General features: G+C 40.2%; 1 protein-coding gene across 1 annotated transcript; it reads right to left on the bottom strand.

The window, feature by feature from the left end:
- Positions 1 to 9,908: 9,908 nt before the first annotated feature.
- On the bottom strand, positions 9,909 to 11,441 carry LOC128484169 (interleukin-17A-like). Its single transcript, XM_053460488.1, has 3 exons — positions 11,409 to 11,441; positions 10,865 to 11,076; positions 9,909 to 10,131 (listed from the first exon to the last, which is right to left on the bottom strand). The coding sequence occupies exons 1-3, from the start codon at positions 11,439 to 11,441 to the stop codon at positions 9,909 to 9,911; spliced, it is 468 nt and encodes a 155-aa protein (XP_053316463.1).

The following is an 11,441-nucleotide window of genomic DNA, read 5'->3' as shown; positions in this document are numbered from 1 at the left end:
GTATGTTAGCGTGTGTATATGTGGTTATGTTAGTGTGTGTATCTGGGTATGTTAGCGTGTGTATATGTGGTTATGTTAGTGTGTGTGTATCTAGGTACGTTAGTGTGAGTTCACTGATATATAAACATAATATAAATGAGAGGTTTTGGTTATATGAATTGGCCAAAGCATAATTAAGCTCACCCGCCACGTCAAGGCACACTCTCAATAGGGTGAGAACCTACTCTCACCTCCTACATAATTGGCACACAAAGCAGTTTATACGGCTACCAAAAACGTATTAATATGTGTGTGGGGGGGGGACAGCAAGACTGATGAGGAGCCAACAACCTCACATATGTGCAAACAGGGAAAAGAAAGAATGTTGGTGAGCTAGTCCCAGGCTCAAATAATACAAATGTTAGTGTGAGTGTCTGGGTGAGTCTGTGAGGATCTGGTTGTGTTATTGTAAGTGTCTGGGCATGTGTAGATCTGGGTATGTTAGTGTGAGTTTTTGGGGGGTGTTAGTGAATGTTAGTGTGTGCATGTGTGTGTCTGGGTAGGTTTAAACGGTGTGGCAGGGAGGGGTATGTATAGATGTATGTATATATAGGTGAACATGGATGTGCAATTTGTGTGTGTCAGCATAGATGTGTGTGAGTATGGATCTCTAATTGTGTATGTGAACATGGATGTGTAATTGTGTGTGTGTTTGAGCATGCATGTGTAATTGTGTGTGTATGACCGATCATGGATGTATAATTTTGTGTGAGCATGTATGTGTAGGTGGGATGAGATGGAGTGTGTGTTAGAATGAATCTACATGTGTGTGTTAGGGAGTATGAGTAAGTGTGTGTAATTTGTGTAAATGTGTTTACATATGTGTGCCAGAGTGAATGTTGTAAGGGGGGGGCATGGAGCAAAGTTGTTTGCGGACAATAATGACACAGATAAGCTGTTTGGGGGCACTGACAAGCTGGGGCCAAAGAGAGTGCAAACAGGCTGTTTGAGGGTTAGGATGACACTGATAAGCTGCTTAGGGCCAAGGTGGCCCTCTGGATCTGCCACATCATATAACGTGCACGTGATGGCTGGAGACAGTCTGCAAGCTCTCGGTGTAACTTTTGTTCATTACTAGGTACGTTATCGTTGAGATTGTCGGCTTCCACTCTAGTTTTGTCTGTAATTCCTCCTACGTATTCTCGGAATTAATATTCCTCTTTAGTGTTTATGCCACCAATAGATCATATCATTCTGCGGTTTTCAACAATACACAGTATTTCATTTGGATTAGACAACGATCGCACAATTTCGATCTAACATAGAAACAAAAAAGGAAATAATTCAGTTATATAGTTGTGGTTAAGATTAAATTCTGTCAATGACTAAAAATGGTAAATTCCTTCCTGAAAATCCTTTATTATTTTTATTATTATTATTATTATAATATTATAATTGTCTGCGTGACATCATAGTTGATGGCCAAGGCATTTTATGCAAATCTTCCTCAAAAGGATACTCCGTCCATTCTATGTACAACATAACTGAGAAGTCTCTGTCCACACTTTGCTGTCCCTCGCTCATTTGTCATAACTCTTTCCCCCATATGAAATCTGCCCCTCCCCCACATCCCACACTGTCATTCCTGCCGTAATACCCCTTATTTTTTGCCCCTGGAACTGTTTACTGCCTTTCAATCAATGACCATATCTGGGAACTTTTAGGCTCTGGCTGCCCGGCGCCCACCCTTGCGTGATGCGGCATATAGAATGCGGCATATAGAATGAGAGAGATAATGACCAAGAGCGGAGTCATAGAATGTGAGAGATAATGACGTAATGGAATGGAAAGGATAATGACCAGAGGCGGGGTCATAGAATGAGAGAGATAATGACGTAACGGAATGGAAAGGATAATGACCAGAGGCGGGCTCATAGAATGAGAGAGATAATGATGTAATGGAATGGAAAGGATAATGACTGGAGGGGGAGTCATAGAATGAGAGAGATAATGACTGTAATGGAATGGAAAGGATAATGTCCAAGGGTGGAATCATAGAATGTGAGAGATAATGATGTAATGGAAAGGATAATGACCAGAGGTGGGGTCATAGAATGTGAGAGATAATGACGTAATGGAATGGAAAGGATAATGACCGGAGGCGGAGTCATAGAATGAGAGAGATAATGACGTAATGGAATGGAAAGGATAATGACCAAGGGTGGAATCATAGAATGTGAGAGATAATAACGTAATGGAATGGAATGGAATTGATGTAAACCAATGACGTAAGAAGATAATGAATGAACAAATGGAGAAAAAAAGGAAGTGGGAGAAAATTGTGATGAATATTAATGGAAATTCACTGTAATTGGAGGCGCGTTCAAGTAATAGAACAAATACGTTTTAATTTCAAGGTCTATTTAAATCTCCGAAGTCTTAGTGTGTCAGCATTGTGGTTCTGGACTGAAACCAAACCATTTTGTTGCGGATTTTGATAACCCCGACCTCTCGAGCATTAATCACACTGAAATGTCACAGTGCAGAGTGGCTGAAACATGAGTGGGCTGTGGCATCAATAGAGGGTCCAAGTAGGGGGGGGGCAGACCATCAGGTTAACACTTTCCACTAAAATAGGTATAAATTAATAGCGGAAGGAGTACGTCTCTTATGAACAAAAAATGAGTAAGAAACAAGAAAAATTACATCCGGTTTAAAATGGCCATTATCTAGAGGTATAAGCAGTGGTGTATACTGGCCTCGGTTAATTAGACCTAGGATGGCAGGTCAGGGGGCACTATGGTCCCTTTGCCTCAAATCCCAAGGGCAGATCAGGCTGCTGTCCAGTGGTGTGTTTATAGAAATCAGGGATCTCCCTTGTAACCCCACCAAGTTGTACTTGCCCGTCGTAAGCCTTAAGGATGACACCCAAGGAGGGAAGTCATGGTGGGATGGCTCACCCTCTATCCAACCAAATGACATCTCTGGGCATAAGGACTAAATATCCAAAACATCCAATAAATAATTGAGTGGAGGACCTACCCAATTTTAGATCACAAGCTTATATAACGCACCCTTTGGATAGAGTGAGTTCTTGGCCAGACACGAGGGACCTGAAACAGGAAGACCTCTCCAGGTGGCCATGGGATCAAGTAAAAGGACAGAAGACAAGGGCTGGCCTGGGGCAGGAATCTAATTAACCCTTCGGCCAGTCTAAACTTCTTCAAATAGGGGCACGTGTGACTTGGGCCACCTCTGTCATGGAGGCAGGAGTGTAGTAGGGTCATGTAATGCAATATTATGTGACCCCACAAACATTTTGTTGCTCCATTCAATGTAAGAATGTAAGGTTGGAAGTGTGAGAGAGCGATGTGTTATAGGTGTGATGGGAGTGAGGTGTGATGGGTGTGAGCTGTGATGTGTGATAAGTCTGATGGTAGTAAATTATGTGCGATAGATGTGATGTGCGAAAGGTGTGATGGGAATGATGAGTGATAAGTGTGATGAGAGAAGGACGCATGCGCAGATCTCCATGTAGTAAAAAGCACTGTGTGGAGCTTCAGCGGTCCGTTAAATAAATCACATGGATTAAAGCCCTTTTCCATTAGGACCTGTCCTCTTGAATAGATGAATTATAGTGAATAAGAGGTTGTATGGAGAAAACATTTCAAGGTGAAAAATAAGGTCACAATGTATGTGTGGGAGGTCATTAGACGTCCTTCCGCCAAGGACCAACCAATATTTACAAAATATTAACGCAATCCTGTTTTTTTGGGCCATTGGACGTTGTTTGATTCCTCGTTTCTTCTTCTTTATTTATTTCTGGAATCAATCTTTTGACTTTACCAAAAACCCTTACTTTAGATAAGATCTGAGACAACAGAAAAAAGGCAAAAAAAAAAAAGATGCGGTTAAGTAAATTTGGCTATTTCCAGTTTCTATACCTCGGGGCGTCCCCATCAAAAACCTGTCTAAAGAAGCAAGTTTCAGAAGTCAGTTGTAAAAACCTCGTGATTATCAGGTAAATATGCTTTAACTATTTAGGTGAGATGACCCTGTAGACAATGTTACTGGAAGCCTTATTTTACTGCTAGGTTTTGCAAAAAGTGACTATTTTTGAACAAAAGCAAAGGTTTGTGGACTTCCCCCCCTTAGCTACACTGACTAATCTCTAAAACTGTGGTAGAGACAAATGTAGGTTACTGAGCGCATCACATAATAAATAAGACAAACGTCAACGTGATGGAAATTGTGTGGAATATTGAAAATATCATATTTTTTTTGCGTATTATTATTATTACTACCTATTAAGATAAATAGATAAATATGAATAAGTAACAAATCAACAAAACCTAAAGAGTTAAAAAAAAGTCTATTTAAATTCCCGATTTATATTTCTTTGTTTCTAAAAAATTGCCAAGTTTGCCTATTTTTTTATCTCGACTATGCCCATGTTTATTATTACTTACACTCAGCTCATACCAACCTTCTACCACCATGATAAATACCCCCGTATATGAGTCTACTTTGTGTATCTTGAACGGGACTAATGTGGTGTGCGTCACAAATGAGGTGTTGCCGTATAAGACGTTGTCCACTAATCGACCTCCCTTCCGTAGAACTGCCACCATCCTTCCCCTCTTGCCAGTCTTTAAGAACGCTGGTTTCTCCATGCTGCGGTTGGGAATAGACATTCTCTGGTTGTCCTCGATGTAGCCGGCTGAGCTGAAGACCTCCCCTGAAAAGATCCTTGTTGGCGAGCTGCTCTAGAACACCACAGCAGTAGGTACTGTGACCTAAATGCTGTTATCAGTGGCATGGTGTGCTCTTGGTGTCCTTGGGTTCCATGGCTCTTGTTTTGGTGTTCTCCTGTTCTCCTCTTACTAATGCTGTGGTTGCTGCTCAGTGAACTCATGCTTTGGTCATGGTTTTGGAAGGGGATGTCCAAGAAACGTATGTACTGTAGGTGTGATGGTCAGGTGTCCACATACTTTTGGTCATATAGTTGTTTTCACCTGGCTCTAAACAACAGCGTGAAAGCTTGAGTAGAAGATCGGCTTCAACACCAGCATTAGGATAAAAAAAGATGCAGTAGAACACATAAATTCTATTTGGAAGTGTCTTATTTTGCCCAGGAAATATTGATAAAAATAATCACATCTGACTTTTTTCAATGAAAATGTTTTATTGTTCCTTGAACCCACGTGATGACAAATAATTCTTGGCCGCGTCTAGACTATTGCCAAAAATCCAGAAATGTCTTAAATTCATATCTCTGGATGACTCGTCATTATTGTCATTGTGAGTAACATTGTATAACATGATTTTTAACGTAACCTTCAAGTTAGAGAAAGGCAACCAAAACAAGACAATATATACAAATACATTAACAGATACATTTTATTCGATTCAATCAAATATCATATTTTGGCCAAAAAGTGTCTGAAAATAAATACATAAATAAAATATAAAGTAATCTGTGCTCAGTATATATTGTGTAGAAGAATAAATATGAATGTATGTGGGGGACGGTACAAATACAGGGTTCATTATTTAAATTTATCACAAGTAAAATCTGCTAAGCTCGATGCTCATTGGCTATTGGGTTCGGACACATGTACACCCCACAGCGACTGTCTGGGTCTCCAGTCTGTACGTATAATCGCAGTCTCTCTCGTCTCTGCGGAGAACCAGTATATCCCGGTGGATAGGATGGGCTCCCAGATCCGGGTTCTCCTTCCCATCAGAGTCGACGCAGACTAAAGTGAGGCAGTTGGCTTCAGAGATGGCTGAAGGGAATCTGTTGGGGTCCACGTTGAGGCTGTAAAAAAAAGGATTATTTCAACATAATTACTTTCGTTACCTCTGTTTGTCATACTTTGACGTATGGTTTAGCCTAGGCACATATATATTATCACACCAGACCCGACCGGGTATCCTGCAGGTATGGCTTACACTTTAGTTTATGTACTGGATGCTCTCTGCATATTGGACTCCATCTTGTCACCAGACCCCCCCATACGCATCTCAGGGTACAAAACCTTGGTTAGATGGAGCCATAAGCGGCACAGTAGACATGGCATTGCAATACATCCAAGTTTTCTCCAACCTGACCGTTCCTCACTAAATTGTGGACATTGTGACCAGGACTACGCAGTGTCATTCCCCCAAAGAGCAAAACGATGCTTCGTTCAATTATGCCCATAAACTATTGGGATGTTGATGGTTCTTCACTTTTTGGATTTGCTTCTTCTGAAGCTCAAGCCTGAAGACTGACCTGTAGGCCCAAGGTGCGAGGAAGCTGCTCTGAACGTCCTCCTGCAGGGAGCTCAGATAATCGTTGTCGGTATCGCTGATATTAACGCTCATCCTACGAGGGAAGCGTCTGATCCTTTTCATCGTGCATTTTGTCTCCTCATTCTCTCCTTTCTCTGAAGAATATTCTTCTGGGAGGAAGTTCGCTGTAGACAGCCCCACAAGCAAAGCCACCTGAGACAGGAGCCAATATTACAGACTATTCAGGTGATGATCGATTAGAACCCCCAGTACTCATAGATCTCATGCTTTGCTTAATGGGGAATTTTATTATCATTATTATTACATTAAAATCAGTTTTCAATTATACTAAAAATTCTAGATCACTTTATTTTAAAGTTAATTTAAGCTAAAAAACCCGCTGACTCCTTCTCGTATGCTATGAATTTAACGAGACCATCTGTTACAGTCAAAATGTTAAAGTCATGAACCTAACCCCATACCTGTCGCTTTACATAAAAATAAGGAGTGTCGGGGTTGTTGACTTACGAGCAGTAAGAACGAGCTGCTTGTTAGATCCATTCTTCGTGTTTATCCTCTGTCCTCGATTCTGTGTCAGGAGAATGAAGTTCAGCCCCACAAACAGCCTTTTTATATTAGAAATCTCGATTGAAGGGGTTTCCATTCTGTGCGAATGTCTTTCCCAGCGGATTTTCCTCGTCTCGGTGTTTGTTCTGGGGCAGCGTTCTGTATTCGGAGGTATGGAGTATATACGGTCAGCGTGAATTCCAGGGGAATATATAAGAGCGATTAATAATGTGACGCTGACAGGACAGGTATATTGTGCTGATCAAATGGGGAAGTGACAGGAACTCCTAGCAGGGATTATCCTGCATACGGAGTGTAGAAAGCGCGAGTGTAACACACCCAGCGGAATTAGAAGGAAATAACCACAAAATAATGTTTTTGTTAATACAGTTAAAGTGCATTAAAAGCATATTATGCAATCATAATTAAATACAGATGGTCCAAAATATTTTTTATTTAGTTTTTACTAATTAGTTTTCAGGGCAACAATTTTTATTTCCTGCCCTTTCGTTTCGTATGAAATTCAGGGTCTTTTCCTAATCTAGAAATTATTAGTTTGTTCAGGGATTGCCCTCATTCTTGGAGATTCGTACAAATCCAAATGCACACGTCTGGGAAAGCACTGATCTAATCATATAGGGTTTTATGAACATATCTTGGAACTTCATCCGGCTCATCTCGATGAGCTTTATCTATCTTCTCCCTATTGGTTGTCCAGAGTCTTCATAGGGTTATGCTGTACACTGTCAATGTCTGGCCTAGTATATAGTAATGGGAGTTATGCTTTACAACTGTCCCTGTCTAAATCTCTATATAGTAATAGGAGTTATGGTGTACCACTTTATGTGTCTGGCTCAATATATAGTGATGGGAAATATGCTGTACCACTGTCAATGTCTTGCTCAGTACATAGTTTTAAAAATTATGCTGTAAACTGCCAATATCTTGCTCAGTATGTAGTGATGGGAGTTATGATGTACCGCTGTCTGGCTCAGTATATAGTAATTTGAGTTATGCTGTAGCACTGTCACCGTCTGGCTCAGTATATAGTGATGGGAGCTATGCTGTACTACTGTCAATGTCTGGGTCTGTATATAGTAATAGAAGTGATGCTGTACCACTGTCTGTGTGTTAACAAGTACATGGCATGGGAGTTATGCTGCACTGGCTCGGTATATAGTAATGGGAGTTTTTCTGTACCATTGTCTGGCTCGGTATATAGTGATAGAAATTAAGCTTTACCACTGTCAATGTCTGACTCACTATATCTTAATGGGAAGAATGCTGTACAATGTCAATGTCTGGCTCAGTATAAGGCGATGGGAGTTATGCTGTACCACTATCAATGTTTGGATTTGTATAGAGTAATAAGAGTAATGCTGTTCCACTGTCTGTGTGTTACTCAGCATATAGTCATGGGAGTTATTCTGTACCCTGGTCTGTGTCTTGTTCAGTATATAGTGATGGCAATTATTCTGTACCATTGTCTGTGTCTGGCTCAGTATGTCTTATAGGGAGGTATGTTGTACAACTGGCTTTGTATATAGTAATAGGAGTTACCCTGCACCACTGTCTATTTCTCATTCATTTCTCATTCAGTATATAGTGATGGGAGTTATGCTGTACCACTATGAATGTCTGGCAAAGCATATGGCAACGGGAGTTTGGCTGTACCACCATTAATATTTGGCTCAGTATATAGTAATGTGAGTTGCGCTGTACCACAGTCTCTGTCTGGCTTATTATATGGGTCATATGGGTCATCTTGTTACACTTTTGAGACACTGACAGCCACCTGGTTGATCAAACCCCCTCCAAACACCAGAGCAGAACATTGCTCTACTTTTGTACGTGGGATACGGTCTACTTGTAATTCTTCTTTCGGACATTTTTTCATCAGAGAACACTAAATGCCACTTTTTCTGTTTTTTTTTTTCTTAACTTAATCACAGTAATCATTTAATTAACACTTGATACAATTGATTTGTCAAATAATTGTTAGGTCCCTTTACTATTTCTATGCTTTTTGTTCAATTGTTAATAATTTTCACATCTTGAGTGAGCAGCACTAATTATTTACAGGACAAATTTGTTGTAGCGACTAAGACCTTTCTTCGATCGATCTACCCCCTCTGCTGTGACTAAACTACTTTATACAAAGATGGAATATTAGTCAGAATTTATATATGAAATATATGGTCAGCCATTTTTTGGCCAAAACAATTGAAGAATTTAAAATTAAATAAATGAATGTTGATTTATTTTAAAAAATATCCTGTTCTGGTGTCCTTGTTAACTATTTGGGGCTGCAGCCAGATTAAGGGCAAATAACCTTAGAATATATTTAATAGAGCAACATGAAAGCAGTTTGTGTAAGAGCTCAAAGATGACTTCGACAGAGACCCGTGTTAGACGGCTGCAGGACAAGCGTCTGAAGCCCCCCCCCGACTAAAATGCCCCCAAGGACCTACTTTCCAGAAATATATATATATTGCTGGGGCGCGCTGCCCATTATTACTATTACAAACCCAAAAAACTACATCGAAAAAACTTCCACCTTTAAAAAGCGATCATCGCCTTTTAATATTTGCCATAAAACTGCCAGAAACATCTAGACGTTCTTTAAACGTGAGATTCCTTCAGAATCAGGGTGTTTAAAAAAACCCATCTGGGGTATTCTAGTTAAGAGGAAATTGTCATAAAAAAATTATGAAAAACACGAAGAGCAATGTGTTCAGTTCTTCCATTTATAATATATTATTCATAGTGAATCTTCAGGCTGCGCATGCTGATGGAATAGCGACTAGTGACAAGTACTTGTCAGTTTAAAAAGAAGACGATAAATAATACAAATAAACAGAATATTAGATTCCTCAAACACATAAATTTTATTCGATTCAATCAAATATCATATTTTGGCCAAAAAGTTCCTGAAAATAAATACATAAATCAAATATAAAGTAATCTGTGCTCAGTATATATTGTGTAGAAGAATAAATATGAATGTATGTGGGGGACGGTACAAATACAGGGTACATTATTTAACTTTATCACAAGTAAAATCTGCTAAGCTCGATGCTCATTGGCTATTGGGTTCGGACACATGTACACCCCACAGCGACCGTCTGGGTCTCCAGTCTGTACGTATAATCGCAGTCTCTCTCGTCTCTGCGGAGAACCAGTATATCCCGGTGGATAGGATGGGCTCCCAGATCAGGGTTCTCCTTCCCATCAGAGTCGACGCAGACTAAAGTGAGGCAGTTGGCTTCAGAGATGACTGAAGGGAATCTGTTGGGGTCCATGTTGAGGCTGTGAAAAAATTACACATGGAAGAATTAATTCAACATAATTACTTTCTTTACTTCTGTTTGCCATACTTTATCGCCTGGATCGGCCTAGGCACATATATATTATCACACCAGACCAGAACGGGGATCCTGCAGGTATGGCTTACACTTTAGATTATGTACTGGATGCTCTCTGCGTATTGGACCCCCCCATGGGTTGTGACATACATGGACTTGTTGGCCAGACACCCAAACCTAACCAATACACGTCTCAGGGTACAAAACCTTGGTTAGATGGAGCCATAAGAGGCAAAGTAGACATGGAATTGCAAGCCATTCAAGTTTTCTCTGCCCTGTCCATTATGGACATTGTGACCAGGTTTTATTAATTTCAAGTATGTTCCATGTTAGTATCTTGGTGTATTTGTTAGTATAAGTGTCTGGGTGTGTTAGTGTAAGTGTCTGGGTGTGTTAGTATAAGTGTCTGGGTGTGTTAGTGTGAGTCTCTGTATTAATGTGATTGACTATGTCTTATGTGTGTCTGTGTTAGTGTAAGTGTCTTGGTGTATGTGTTAGTGTGAGTGTCTGGATGTGTTAGTGTGTGTCTATGTGTGTTAGTATTTGAGTGTGTTAGTGTCCATATTTGTTAATATGACTTTCTGTGTGTGTTCATTTGATTGGCTGTGTATGTTACATGTTGATGGTTCTTTATTTCTTTGATTTGCTTCCTCTGAAGCTCAAGCCTGAAGACTGACCTGTAGTCCCAAGGTGCGAGGAAGCTGCTCTGAACGTCCTCCTGCAGGGAGCTCAGATAATCGTTGTCGGTATCGCTGATATTAACGCTCATCCTACGAGGGAAGCGTCTGATCCTTTTCATCGTGCATTTTGTCTCCTCATTCTCTCCTTTCTCTGAAGAATATTCTTCTGGGAGGAAGTCCGCTGTAGACAGCCCCACAAGCAAAGCCACCTGAGACATGAGCGAATATTACAGACTATTCAGGTGATGATCGCTTAGAACCCCCAGTACTCATAGATCTCATGCTTTGCTTAATATGGAATTTTATTATCATTATTACATTAAAATCAGTTTTCAATTATACTAAAAATGTATATTTGTCGTGTGTATGTGTTCTAGAACTGTTATTTTAATCTAATATGCTAAACAAACCCGCTGACTCCTTCTCGTATGCTATGAATTTAACGAGACCATCTGTTACAGTCAAAATGTTAAAGTCATGAACCTAACCCCATATCTGTCGCTTTACATAAAAATAAGGAGTGTCGGGGTTGTTGACTTACGAGCAGTAAGAACGAGCTGCTTGTTAGATCCAT

Source organism: Spea bombifrons, chromosome 3 (genome assembly GCF_027358695.1).
Source record: "Spea bombifrons isolate aSpeBom1 chromosome 3, aSpeBom1.2.pri, whole genome shotgun sequence".
In the NCBI taxonomy this organism is placed as follows: domain Eukaryota; kingdom Metazoa; phylum Chordata; class Amphibia; order Anura; family Pelobatidae; genus Spea; species Spea bombifrons.
The sequence above is the reverse complement of the archived record's forward strand: the minus strand, read 5'-3'. Positions and strand labels throughout refer to the sequence as shown.